This window comes from Melozone crissalis, unplaced genomic scaffold, assembly GCF_028551555.1.
Source record: "Melozone crissalis strain CALT ecotype California unplaced genomic scaffold, PUWL_Pcris_2 ptg000006l_1, whole genome shotgun sequence".
In the NCBI taxonomy this organism is placed as follows: Eukaryota; Metazoa; Chordata; class Aves; order Passeriformes; family Passerellidae; genus Melozone; species Melozone crissalis.
The window spans coordinates 44214541-44228822 of record NW_026535784.1 but is presented as its reverse complement, the minus strand read 5'-3'; the positions used below and the strand labels follow the sequence as shown (position 1 = coordinate 44228822).

General features: G+C 41.5%; 1 protein-coding gene across 1 annotated transcript; it reads right to left on the bottom strand.

Moving 5' to 3' along the window:
* Positions 1-5749: 5749 nt before the first annotated feature.
* On the bottom strand, positions 5750-14202 carry ERI1 (exoribonuclease 1). The gene is made up of 7 exons (XM_054295852.1): positions 14101-14202; positions 13241-13416; positions 11710-11920; positions 10295-10378; positions 9527-9636; positions 8350-8464; positions 5750-7186 (listed from the first exon to the last, which is right to left on the bottom strand). The coding sequence occupies exons 1-7, from the start codon at positions 14173-14175 to the stop codon at positions 6944-6946; spliced, it is 1014 nt and encodes a 337-aa protein (XP_054151827.1). The 5' UTR covers positions 14176-14202; the 3' UTR covers positions 5750-6943.
* Between the last annotated feature and the right edge of the window lie 80 nt (positions 14203-14282).

Genomic DNA, 14282 nt, shown 5'->3' with positions numbered 1-14282 from the left:
GCTGCACATACTGTGGCCACCAAGCAGGCAGACAGCCTTTGTGCCACAGCGCAGACTCACGTTTAAATTCTCACTCAGCCTCGCGTCTGTTCTGAAAGAGCTGATTCCTGGCAAGTCACTCACCAGCCAATGCTGTTGGCATGGGGATATGCCAGCCCAGGTATAACTCAGCAGCCTGTTCTTAGCAAATTCCACCAGGTACCTTATAGTCAGATTAGCTGAGGTCCCTTAGAATGCTATCCCTGTGTATAGCCCAGTGTACAGGCTGACTCGCTCTGCCACCCATTTTGCTGTCATTCACAAACAAAAGGGCACTTTTCCTGCCATCATCCAGGTCAATGATGAAATTGTTATGTAATGTTTGCACCAGTATCAGGCTCTAAAGTGCAGCCACTCCTTAGACACCATGCTGTACACCTCTGTCCTTTGAGACATACAGTGGAGCTGCCTTCTCACCTGTGTTCTGGCCACTAGTCCCTAATAGTTTAAGAAACCATGTCAAAATACTTGGCTTAGTCAAGGTAAACAAGATTGTTTACCTCTTGTACCCTTGTCTAGAGACAGGTGCCTCATTACAGAATGCAATCAGGTTAGTCAGACATGGTTTGTCCTCAGTAAAGCTATGATGGCTTTACGAATCACATTATTTACCTTGCTGTGCCTAATAATGGCTTCCAGAAAGATTTCTTTCATAATCTTCCCAGGAACTGAGATGAGACTGTGCTGTGTACAGCTCTTTGAATGTCTTTCCTTTCCCTTTTGAAAGTGGGCATATTAATTAGCTTTCTCCAGTTACTGAAGGCCTCTCATAATCACCACAATCTTTAAAGAAAGACAAGAAATAGCAATATTGGACGCACATCCTGCAGTCTCAGTCTGCTAATATGAACACTTACCTCAGTTTTCCTCTCACATAGTTAGCATTCCTTCCCCCCAGACTTTCCCAGGAGTCACAGAGGTCTGGGAGGCTAGTGACCTGAGGCCCAAAGATATCACTTTAAGGTTTTCAAAATGGAAAAAGAGCAGGTGTATTAGCTATATTACATATGAGCAAACTGTACCTGCCTTCAGACAGGGACAGTTTATGACACTCAATATTTGGTCATTATTGTGTCAATATTTGGTACATTATTGGGCCATTAATGTAAGAGAACTGTTCAACAAGTACACTTTTTTCAGAAGATGACTGTGGAAGGGGATCTGTTCCAAGCCATTCTCTGGGCTATGGCAAAGGATGAATAAACATTTCAGATATCATGCTTAATATCTGTACTTTCAGACAGACTTATTAAACAGTTTCCTACTATGTAAGACCTGGCATTGACCTGGTCAGAAAGTACTTAATTGTTGATCAGTATCATGCTTTGAAATGGAAAAATACTATAGATCAAAGTAAAACCTTTTCTCCCCATTGCCCAAATAATAAAAAAGCAGATAAATCTTACACTTCTAACTCTCTTTTCAAGAAAACACTTGGTCTAATAAGTTCAGTTTCATCATTCTCATTTAAGTGTTTTCCTGGCCTACTCCTCCTGCTGCCTCTCAACACCAGTGCAAATATTCATAAAACAAAATATGAAGAGAAACACTTTGAAGGACTTAGACCATTTTTCCCCTGCTACTTCTGCCTGGAGTTTTTGCTTCAAAATGTGCTTCCAACTATTTTATTTCCTCTACTGCCTAGGCTCCAACATTTTCTAAAGGAAGAAAATCTAGTAGAACCAGCAACAGAATCTCATCAACACTCATCAGACTAGTATCACTTGGGTGATAAAAACTGTCATTATAATCATCTTTAAATTCAACATCTGAGTCCTTCATGGTGCCTATATTCACCAATTTTTGCTGCATTTGAAGTCACAGCTTCCTCAGTAGATACCTTCATCAGAGAGGTAATAATTTCTTCAGAACCTTGGGAAAAAAACAGTTACCAACATAAACTGGATTTAGTTTTGCAACTGTATTTTCACAGCTGGAAGAAAAGAAAATGCAAAAGTCCATGCCTACAAAAATATCCTGACTAGCCATGTCCCATGACCTATACAAGTTTTACACTGAAAGATGAGAAAAATCTCAAATTACTATCTTTACTATGTTATTGAAATAATTATAGTTTTAAAAATCAGCTGGAAAAATTTTCCTCTCAGAATACTGGGATTCTGTCAAAGAATCTGAGTGATTCTGGGGGAGAAGAGCAAATGAAAAAGGCTTCAGTAAAATGAATTAGTATTCAGGATAAAGAAATAATGTCTACCTAGGATACCTATGATATTTTATTGGTTTTGTTAATAAAAGCCAGGAGTTCTCAATGCATAAGTTATCAGCAAAGTATTTGCAGTATTATCAATATTTTTCCTATTCCAGTATCAGTCCCTTCATTCATTTATGCTACTATAATCCTTTTTTCCCCATGCTAATAATTTCAGTGGTTGCACTAGCTTTCTCATACAGTATCAAAGCACATCTGACAATACTCTATAATCAGTTTCATTACTAGCAACAGGATTCTCACAGAACACAAAATTACTCAGGATGAGTAATACAAAGATGAGATTACAAAGAGGGTTTGGGGTTTTTTTCACAGTAGAGAGCATGCTTCTTTTCAAAGATCACCAAAATATTGCACATTTCACAAGCAACAATAAGCCTTCTTCAACATGCTCCCTTTACCCTCCTTTCTGCCCGTATATTTTATTTTCTTTGGCAGAAAACTGATTACTGCAACTTTGTTGGGCCACTGCCTACCCAGCTCTGAAGCAAGCACTGGGCTGATTCCTGGAGCAATCACCTTCCAGGACTGTGTGTTTTGCCAGTTGTACTGGGGTTATGCGGTGAGGTTTTGTAACAGGGGATGGGGACTACAGGGAGACTTCCCTGAGAAGCTGATAGAAGTTTCGGCTTTGTCCACTGGAAGCACAGTTTTTCATTCGAACTGTATTCCTCTGTGAACCGAAACAGCTCTAATCAATCATTAAAAAAAAAAAAAAAAAAAAAAAAAAAAAAAAGCTGTGTTTATGATGGGGCAGTGACTTGAATCAAGATCGACCATTCTGACTTCAAGAAATTCCTTGAATTTCTCCTTGAGATTAGGAACGGAGTTGTGTTCTGTGCCCGACTGCATCAAACCTTAAATTATCCTCCAGCTCTCCACCTGCAGGAGGCTGCGGGAAAAACAGTCTCCCTCCACTCCTCAAGGAAAAAGGATTTCCATTCTCTTTAAGAACAAATGACGTAATCCCTGCTTTTCCCTCTTTTTTGGGGGGTGTGGAGCCCTGTTTTGTTCTGTTTTTGCATGGAACAGAGATAATTACCACGCGGTTTGAGAGCAGCCCCCCGGTGCCAGCCGAGCCCCGCTGTGATGGCGTTCGCAGGGGTCTTAGGATGAGGGAAGAGACGAGAATGTTGACTCCATGTTTCAGAAGGCTTGATTTATTATTTTAGGATATATTTTATACTGAAACTATACTAAAGGAATAGAAGAAAGGATTTCAGCAGAGAGCTAGCTAAGAATAGAAAAGGAATGATAACAAAGGCTTGTGACTGACCGAGTCAGCCCGGACAGCTGGACTGTGATTGGCCATTAATTAGAAACAACCACATGAGACCAATCACAGATCCACCTGTTGCATTCCACAGCAGCAGATAATCATTGTTTACATTTTGTTCCTGAGGCCTCTCAGCTTCTCAGGAGAAAAATTCCTAAGGAAAGGATTTTTCATAAAACACGTCTGACACCCCGCACCCCCGGCGCCGCGGGGGGACGGAGCGGCGCCCCCTGCCGGCCGCGCTCTGCACCCGCGCCTCCAGCGCGACATCGCCGCTGCAGCGGCACCGGCACCGCGGGCAAGCGCTCCCCCGGGTTTGCGCCCTGCTCTTGCCTGGGGTTCTCTTTTTTTATTTTTCCTTTTCTTTCCTCTCTTTTCCTTCTTGGTATGTCTTTTTAATAGCTGGCAATCAATGTCTGCATGCTTTTTTTTTTCTGCATAAAAAAGAGATTGGATTGTTTTTGACATAGTTGTCAATTATTTTTTCCTGGGAAGACTCCTGTAATAAATTAAGATATTCATTACAGCAGATGCTCCAGTAAGCTTCTTTGGATGAACAAATGAGATCAACCTGAAAAAAACACTGTTTGGCTGAATATGAGCATCACTAGTAAAACCACCAAACTCTTTTCTTCCCCTGAGGTATGAAGTAGCCAGGAAAATTTATTTCAATACTGAGTGTTGTGAACGAGTCACATGCATGAGATTTAAGCCATCCATCCACGGTAATGTTGCTGGTCTACTGGAGAAGACAAATCATGAGCTGAGCTGCTGCAGACCCCCAAGACTGTTGACATCATCCCATGCTATACAGATCAAATTCAGTACCTGACGTATTTGAAAATATGAAATTATTTTAATAAGTTTGTTTACATTGCAAACAAATTAGCAAACATTGTTAAAATTCACTTCACCTCAAAATCACAGAATCAAATATTCTGTGAAAATACTTACACCATACTGTTTGACATTAATCCAACAGATAAAATAGAATCTGGAATGATTCTACTGATTTCTGCAGCTCACTGATAGAAAACATCCCAACCTACTCAAGCAGTAAACAGAAAACAGTTATGATTTAACCCTTATCTCAAAATATCTTTTTGAAGTTACTTAGCAAAAATAAACAACTCTGTACTTAAAATAAGTTATGTACAATTACAACAGCTCTCATGCAACCTGTAGTATAATCTGTAAAAAACAAAAAGTTTCTCATTTGTTGTCATTATATTGCAAAGGTTCCATATTGCCAGAGTTTTGTACCTCCTTGATGTTTCCCATAGGCATCTCCTCTAAGCACTGACTTCCTTCTTCTCACAGCAGCCAACTGACTCCAGCTGCCCTCAGCCACCCAATCCACTCTTTTATAACACTCTTCTTATTGGCTACAGCTGCAGCCTGTTCCTAACCTCTAATAATTAGCTCAGCTGCAACTCCTTAAGGGGCAAGATCACTTTCTATACTACCTTTATTTTCTTATATTGTATCCCCCTACACTCATTTGACTGTGAGCCTGGTTCCAGACGTGTAAATAAAGATTAGTGATAAAGTCTCTGGCTGCCACCATGCCCAGAGGGGATCTGCTGAACTAGACTCAATTTTGTCACAGAAACTTGCACAGCTGTAACTCAGACACAAAAAAAAGTAAATTACCATGGTACTTCAGAAAAAGAGGATACTACAGTCACTACAGTGAAAAGCATGTATATAAGAATTTGTACGAAATATGACAGATAAATGGCATTTTAGGAGAAAGCATATCAGAGATTTGTATTTTACCTTGTGAAAATCCATCAAGTAGGGCTACAAAAGGAAAAACAACTATAAAGTTCAACAAAGTTCTCTGCAAGAGAGCAACTATCTGCTTTCATGCAAAAAAAAACCCAAACAAACAAAAAGACCAAACTTTCAGGGAAAAAAAAAAACCACCACCAAAAACCATAACTCTGAAGCAGTTATGAGTGTCCAAATTTGTGACTCAAGAAAGAGATCATATAAAGCAACTGAGAATTGACTAATACTTCTCCCTCCTGCATGAATTTAAAATGGAAGTTTTCACAATTCCATTGATGCAGTTTAACAGTCAGAAGAGCAAAGCAGGGCTGGGAGGAGTTGAATTAGTCAGACAGTCAGTGTTCTTAACAAAGTTTATTGATTGGTTATTTTGTGGCCTGAATGTAGGTGGTAAAAAGGGTGAATTGTAATACAGGGATAGCAAATTTTATTTTTTTTTCAAACCAAGAGCAACCAAAATACATTATTCCACTTTTCAGAACAACCATTCTAATGCAAAGTTGATCACATTAATGGTGCACTTTGTAACAGCCCTCAGAGACAAAGCAAATTAGCACTTTGGCCTCCTTTGAATATCATCTTATCTGAGGCCTGGGGAGTAAGCAGAAGTTGCTAGTAATTAACTGTGGCCTTTAACAATAAAATCATATTAATCCTCCAATGCTAGATTTTGTAATAAAGGCATAGCTCCATGGTGGCAGAAGCACAAGAAGATACCAAAACTAGCGGAACACGTCTTTAGCCATGAATGAGAAGCTTCTTGTTTTGTTTTATGTAATAATCACAGAGCATGAAATTTTGATAACTTGGCATGTTTTGAACTTACTTTTTACTTCACTCATTTTTAAGTGCAAATGGCTGATGGTGTCTAAAAACAACATTCAATGAAGGGCAGCTTTGCAGGAATAGATGGGATCCTTAGAGTGGAAATCTAAAGAAACAATAGAAAGATACCATCATTCTACACTAATGAAATTTTTATTCAACACTCAGATCTTCCATTTGATGGGGAAGCAGACAAACATATCCCTGAAAGAAGAACCTCAAACAACAGAGTACTCCTCTACTGCTTTAGAGCTGATGAATGCACACCCATTTCTCCTAGACTTTGTAAAAAATAAAAAACAATGTTAGGAACCCTTAGCAGAGTGCCTCATCAGGAAGGGCCAGCCCAACCACTGCTCTTTCAGTTCTTCCAGGAATGGCTTATTTGTGTGCAATGAATAAGCAGATAGATGCTGGATACCATTGGAGTACATCACAGTGAACAAATACTGCCCACAGGCTGGGGTGGTACAGCAGCACACAGGCCCAATCCCTCTTAGCAGGTGTTCAAATTACACCTTCTTAAAAGCTTAACACTTTGTCTGGATTCCAGATATCAACCTCACTGCTAGCAGAAGTCACCAGTACAAAAAGAAATTGCTGTAATAGGCTTCAAAGGACAAACAGCTTCCATGCTCCTCTTTATTTCAACAGAGATGATTAGTTAAGGTGCTTTAGGATTCTGCACGGCAGACAAGCTGGCAGAGGTGCCCATTTAACAAGCTCTGGAGTCTTTAGCGGGTATGTGAGGGCAGCCCCCGGGGCAGAGCCCTGATTTGCTAGTTTCTGCAGCGGGGCATCTGTGGAGCAGGGGCTCCCTCTAAGGGGCCTGAGGAGGAGACTGTCATCAGCTGTCCACCGTGAATTCTCTCATTCACCCGCAGGTCACAGCCGTCCTGCAGCATCCTTATGGCGATCCTTGCAATGTTTTTAGAGTCATCAAGTCCGCTGTGAGGTCTCCCATCATAACTCATGCCCAGATTTTCAAGCATGATTGTCAGCTTGGTCTGATTCCTAGGAACCTGATGGAGAAAGTGAGTAACATTCAAGGATTAGGTTGGGTACCAAGTCTTTTTAATCTAACAGGGGGCAGTAGAAACACATGCAGATTTTAAGCCTACTTAAGTCACAAATTACTTTCATGTTGCCTCTGTCAGATCACTTACCATTTAACTTAAAGCACCTTGGTGAGACAGAGACTCTCATTTTAACAGAGGAGAAACAGTCAACAGGAGTTTGTCTAGACCCGGGTCCTGGGTCAAGAGCCTCTGACCAGCACCAGCTCAAGATACACTTGTGCTGGCAAGGGTGGAAGCTGTGACCTAGACAAGTTTAACCATCTTTATGAAAAACAAAAAACAGTGACCTTGCAGAGGGAATCTGAGTTTGGTTTTCCTTTTAAATTCTAAGTGATTACAGATGCACGGAGCTCCTGATTCTCACTGACATCAGGCTCCTGAATGCCTTCAGCCTTCACAGGATCTGATCAGCAACACCTACAGCAACCCTGTAATATTTGTCCAGCACAAAGTAAAGCTCTTCCCTAATTAAATGTCAATCTCTCTTTTATCTAGAGGTTACATTTGGGATGAAAAAACCCTTCAAATGAAGACCATTACCTACACTGAAATCCCTTTAAAAAAATACTTTGGTGTAGGCTGATTGGGAATTTGCTAGAATCTTCAATAACTCATTTTATGGTAGTCTGACAGAAAGCAGCAATAAGGCCCAGCACTGAACTCAGTATTACTTTTCTCTTGACAATTTGATTCCACTGTAGATACATCCTAATCTTTCTCTGCCTCCATTACACTGTCAAAAGTCAAGATTCTATGAGAAATTAGTTTTGTAGTGTATTGCATGAGAACAGGAAAAAATAATCAAAAAATCAAGACAGTCTTTTCAGCTGAACTACTTGATCTAAGAGGACCGGTATAACATTTTTAGACAATCTTTCAAGGAGCACAACCCGATTCTTAAAAGCAAGATTAAAATCAAAATGCAGTAATTACATGATCTTCAGTTAGTGAAGTGAGATCTGCACATGAAACACATTTGAAAATCAGGCACCAGGCAAGTAGTTCAAGTACTGTAATTTTATACTACACAAGTAGAGATGACAAGCCCAACAGGCCACTCTAGACTTTTAAACCAAAACTTAAGAGAAACAGCAATTTGCACAAACCTTGTAGAAGTTCCCATATGATTTGCGAATATTGATCCACTTTTTGGCAAAAGAAGGGTATTTGATACGGCTTATACGGCACTGGATGTTCAAAAATTTACTCATGTCCCAAGATCTTAGAAAGTCAAAAGAGGAAAACATTAGTCATATATAACCCTGTGTTCTACATATTGCACTGGTCTAGAACTAAAAGTTGTCTTGTCTCTGGTGATCTGTAGAATGAAAACAGTTTAGGAAAAGCTCATTTGCTGTAATCCTGGTAAAGAATTTTTTTATATGAATCTGTTAATCACGGGGAAAAAAATAATGACAGGAGCAAGATTTTTACCAGGATGGTTTCAGGTCCACAACGGTTAGGACAAAAACCAGCACACCAACTACACATCAACACTGAAAACTGCCAATAAATCAGATGCTTACACAGCCCTCGGGGAAGCAAGCAATACCTTAAATCTTCCTGATTATTTGGGTATGCATTTATGTCTCTGCTTCAGGTAGGTTATTGAAACTAGACTGCACCAAGTTTTATGAGAAACCAGATCTCTATGAAAATAAGAAGAGATTATAATCCTATTTATTTAGCGGCTTGTCCTCCTGAAGGGAACCACCCCAACAAGTTTATAAGCTGCAAGCTAAAGTAAAGCTTTTTTCCCCCATCTCTTCTAGTTGTCCATGCAGTCTCACCTGTACAACAGATATTTTAATGCACCTGTTTTCCTTAAGGAATTTCACTGAGGGGATTCCTCTGGAGAGGAATTCCAGAGACCCAGTAATATAACCAGTCTTGCATCAGCTTTACTTTAGCATTTCCTTTTTTTAATTCACTGTTGCTTCCAAAGATAGCAATGTAATTATAGGTTAAAAATTAAAAATTGCAGAGTGTTATTTTCAGGTATTATGTGCTAGATATAAATGGAGAACTACAGCAGCAACAAAGTATAAAGTCTCCAGCATCACTCTGTTGCATACAGACCACTAGGAAAGAAACGGTGCCATCTGATGGATTTAAGCTTCATTCTGAATAGTTCAGTTCAGCGTTACCAATTTTAACAAAAGCTTCAATTAAAATAAAACCAGCAAAATGGCAGTGTCCTGATCCATCTTTAGCAATGCTCTCACAAATATTAAAGGTGGTTTTGCAGTTTTAGATTGTGCTGAAGGCTGCATAAGGACATACCCATCAGTCAACATGGAATAGCTGTACTTTGTTCCCAGTTCTCGTTGTCTCATCCACTCTACGACATTCTGCAGAACTTGAGGAAAAATATCAGCTTTATCAACAATGTCCTAAGGGAACAAAAAAAAAAAAACAAAAACAAAACCAACAAAGTAAGGAACATTTTTTCAGAAAAAAATCCCTCAGCATTAGGTGTATCAGCTGTATTGGTATATGGGCAATTAAAAACTTGGCTTCATCAAAATCTTTACAAAACCATATTACACGTTAACAAATGACTGGACAGGTTTTTCTAAACTGAAAAAATAGCACCACAAAAGCTCTGCTAAAGAGTCAGCCTCCTAATAGCTTCTGTAAAGGTAACAAGGTTAGTCTGTAGTTGAACCTGGATTAAAACCTTTGAGGTTGTTTCCCAGGCTTCTTCTTAAGTCACTTATCACAAACCATTGCCATCCTAAGACTCTAAACTCTTCAGAGCAAAAATATTAGGAGAGGAACTGATACAATTCAAAAGGTCCTTTGCCCTACTAAAGATTAAATTTCTCCACATTAATTAAAAAGAGAATATCCTTCCCAACAAAATGACCAACTTAGTGAAATCAGCTCTGTGATAATTGGGAGAGGGGAAAAACAAGGATTAAGAGAGCAGGCCTTACAGAAAAATAACCATGAAAGACTACCATTTAAGGTTTCCAGTCTGAACACATCAACAACATATCCCCCTTTTTTTTTCCTATTTCTTCCTGAAGAAACAAAAGTGCAAATTACCTGGGTTATTCCTGTCAGACTGATGCAGAAGTCTGAAAGCTTGGGATTAATCTCTGGCTTCACATATTGCTGAAAGGTGTCCTCCTGTAACAGGAGAATCAATGGCTGAGCTGCAGCACACTCTGCAGCCTGAAAGGCAATTCTCTGGCTCGCCTGCAGCCCAAAGGCAACAGCAGCTGCTTGTCCTGCTGCAGGCAAAAAGGAATGTGCACCTCCTGAGCCAGCAGGAGCCTCCTGACTGGCCACCATCAGATTCCTAACAGCACAGGTGGCTTTCCAACCAGAACATGGCCTTCCTCTCAGCCAGCAGCCACCAGAGAGTGGGAATGTGGATTTAAGAGGGAAAAAGGACTTTCTTCTGCAAAAAAGCAGAGGATTTGGGGAGAGTGAAAGTAATTAAAACTAAGTGAGAGGCATGAGGTTTTTTAGGTGGTATCTCTAAAGGTTCACCTGCAATTCAAGGAAAGCAACCAGCTGCACACCTCAGAAGCTGCAGGCAAGTGCCTCTGGATGCCAGCCAAGAGAGACAAACAAAATCTCACTCTGGGAAACTGAGCAACACAAGAGTGAAGACTGAAGGCAAGTTTCATGGAAAAAAGAAAGCCCCAAATCCCTGCTGTTATACAAAACCTTTTGGACAAACAAGAAAAAAAAAAACACTCTAAGAGCCATAAAAACAATCCTGGTAATCTGCACACTCCTTTTCCTGCTGTTAATAATTCTTTATTGTAGCATCACAATGATTACTGAAAATCCACTTTCCATTAAGAGTTCTTCATAAATGAATCATTAGTCAGAGGTGTGTGCAAATCCTTTGTTTCACTGGGTGACTATTTCAGTCAAGCAGCAGGTAGTTAGTCCTAAAAGAAAGCTGTACTGCAACAGAGCACTTGAGGCTACCAAATGCCTGTGAAGTATGTTTAAAATCAGGTTACACAGCTGTCAGTCTGTTGGGTACAATGTGGAGACAGCTGGGCCTGGCAAGGAGTGGAGTTCACTCAACCTCACTTTCCAGGCCTCTGCATTAGTGTCTTCTAGACTGCTCACACAGGACCACAGAATTGATCATTTTTGATTATGATGAATGCCTTGAGTCCTAGAAATAGATTTGTGGGCCTTAAAGCAGGAGAAAGAAAGGGCAGGAGGGAACATACATGGACAACTGAGAAATTCATATCAATAGAGGGAGTCAACAGCAGGAGAATGATCTACTTGGATGACCATCTGGAAAATGCTTTCAGAAGAGAAAGTTTTGTTTGTACCTAAGAGGCACAGAGGATAAAGCCTTATGAAAAAAAAAAAAGTATGTTATTTTTAATGAAGTTCAACATCTCCCTAGAAACTAATCTAGACTTTCTGATGCAAACAAGTTACTTCAAAAAACATCAGACCAACACAAACATTAGATCACTTACTATTTCCAGGGTACGTGTGTTTACCAAGACAACAGGAAATTCAATTATTTCATGAACAAATTCAGGCGGATTTCCTTCTTCACAAGTTGCTTCAAAGTCAACAACACAGATGTAGTCATAGCAGCTGTCTCCACTAATGTGTTCCTTCTGCATCAGCTTCTGTTTCTTATAATAGTTTTTCAATCTCTTTTTCAGTACATCTTTCACTCCTCTAAAGAAATAGGGAAAGTGACAAAGATCACACTCTTGTTTAATTATTTCCTTGCTGTAAAACTGAAGCTATATTTAACATCTGAAAGCTCAACACTTCTTAACCTCATTTTGAACAGCAGCACATGTGAAGTCTGAACTCCACTTTATCATAGAGAAGTGTTAGCCCCGTTATCTTCACCACGTTAAACCCACTTCTGGGATAACCCAGAGGCTGTGGTACCCCTCACAGTAAACACCAGAGACAGACTGGGAAGCATGGCACAGACACACTCTGCAGTCACCTCTGCTTCAGCAAGACTCGGTATCCGAAGCCTTTCCAAAGCTCAAGACTTCGCAGATTACTCCTGGTTGACCTCTGGCCCTGGAAGAAGCACTGCTTCACCTGTATTCATTCCCCTCTACTGAAGTGATTCGTGCCTGAGGCCTTTCTGCATCAGGGGCATTGTGTGGCAACACAGAATCCATCTTGAACGTCCACATCTTAGAGTTTTCTAAATTTAAATTTTAAATCCAGCTTGAATAACTCAATTAAAGTATTTGAGATTTCAGTTGTCAGAAAAACCTTCTGGTCAAGATCCTGCTTTTCAAGAGGTATGTGGCTATAAATAAATTCACATGGCAAGATTTTCTCCTCATGAGGCACTAAATTAATTTAACCAATCAACTCCCCAGCACTACTTCCTCATTCCTGCTGCCTACAGAAACAACACACCATTTTTCTCAGCTGACCTTCTACACAATATCTCAATATCTTGCCTGGCCACAGAATTATTAATCTTGAAGGTCATTTCCAGTACAGCAGGAACTACACTATACTCCCTTGCCTCTGCCCCAGTGAACACAAATCCAGCTTATAATACATTCATTTTTTCACATTTTTCTAGTACACATATTCAGAGTAGCAAACTCTCCCTCTAAAGGTCCTGAGCCCCTCACCAGGGTTTGTAGCAAGTATCAGATCTGTACTGGTACACTAAATAAAAATATGGATGTTCTGAAGCAAGTTGCTGTATGCTGAAGGTCTGCAGCACCACCTGAGAACCACAGCAGTTCTTCTTTCCCCCTTGACCAAAAAGTGATGAGAAGTACCTTTCAGTTATGTATTCTTGCATTTCTTTGGGTTGCCAGTTGAGATAGCACACATTAAGCAGTAAGCATTAATCCTACAACAAAAAAGCTGCAACAAGATCGCACATAAAACAACTGGTGTCTGGCGCTGAGTCTGCTTTTCACTTTGTGCCGAGTTTTTAAGCTTTAAAAAAATCATCCCTCATGACTCTACTGCTCTCAAAGATAAATCAACATGTTTACAAATCACCTGGTTTCAAGCTTGAACTCTGCGAGTTTACTCCTGAGCTCTTCTCTGGTCATTCTGTTGATACAACCATTGGTTATAGCAATTTCTTTGTAAATCGGATCGCTGAAGTCGTTTGAACTGGCAGCTGAGGTTTTGCCATTAGTTTCTTGATCACTGATCCTACAATGCTGTCTACCCTAGAAAAGAGAGAAATCAGGAAGTCATTTAAGAACTCCAAAACAAGATGTTTGAGCATTTCACAGCTCGTTTTGGCACCAGATCGCAGTAAAGCGTCACACCGTTACACTTATGATCAAACTGAGTGAACTAGTTTATAGATAGGCAAGAGAATCAATACTGAAGCCTGCTCTGAAACAATGTTTTCCTAAACAGCAACAAACAGAATGAAGAGCTACTAATGCTCATGTCTTGAGCCAGGTCGAACAGCAGCGCTTGGAGCCACAACCTGAGTACGCATCCTAATCTCAACCGAAAGAGTTCTCTGGTGCAAACGGGCAAAGCCTTCAGGAGCAGCGAGATTTCTCTCGACGACTGAATTAACCGGAATCCACACGCGGGCCGGCGCCCAATGCGCGCAAGATAAACAAAGCAGTAAACGAGAGGGAAAACTATGGGCGCTTCCCGGCTCCCGCCCGCTGCTCGCGGCTTTCGCGGGGCCCGCACACGGCGCGGCCGCGGCGGCGCCCCCCGGGAGGGCGAGCCCCGGGGCGGGGCAGGGCCGGGCGGGCCGAGGCCCGAGGCGGCCGGGCGGGCGGGCGGGCAGCCGGGCCCCCCGGGCGAGCGGACGCGGGGCCGCGGCCTCGGGCCGGCTCGGCTCGGCTCGGCCCGGCCACACCGCCCCCGCCGCCCCGCGCACTCACCGGCGGGCGGGCTGCAGGAGCAGCCGCCGCCTCGTCCCAGGCGGCCTGCGGGCTGTTCTCTTTCTGCTCCTCCATGGCGGCGGCGGCGGGAACCGCGGCGGGGACGGCGGCCCGTCGGAGGCGGGAGAGCGCGGAGCCCGCCCCTGGGCGGAGCAGCGGCCCCGTGAGAGCCGAGCAGCTGC

Excerpts from the sequence above, each read along its gene's own strand:
- ERI1 (XM_054295852.1), bottom strand. The coding sequence starts at position 14,175 with ATGGAGGAGCAGAAAGAGAACAGCCCGCAGGCCGCCTGGGACGAGGCG. Across the intron at positions 10,379-11,709 it reads ACACACGTACCCTGGAAATA|GAGGACACCTTTCAGCAATA; the intron begins GTAAGTGATCTA and ends CTCCTGTTACAG. Across the intron at positions 8,465-9,526 it reads TATTCCATGTTGACTGATGG|ATCTTGGGACATGAGTAAAT; the intron begins GTATGTCCTTAT and ends TGACTTTCTAAG.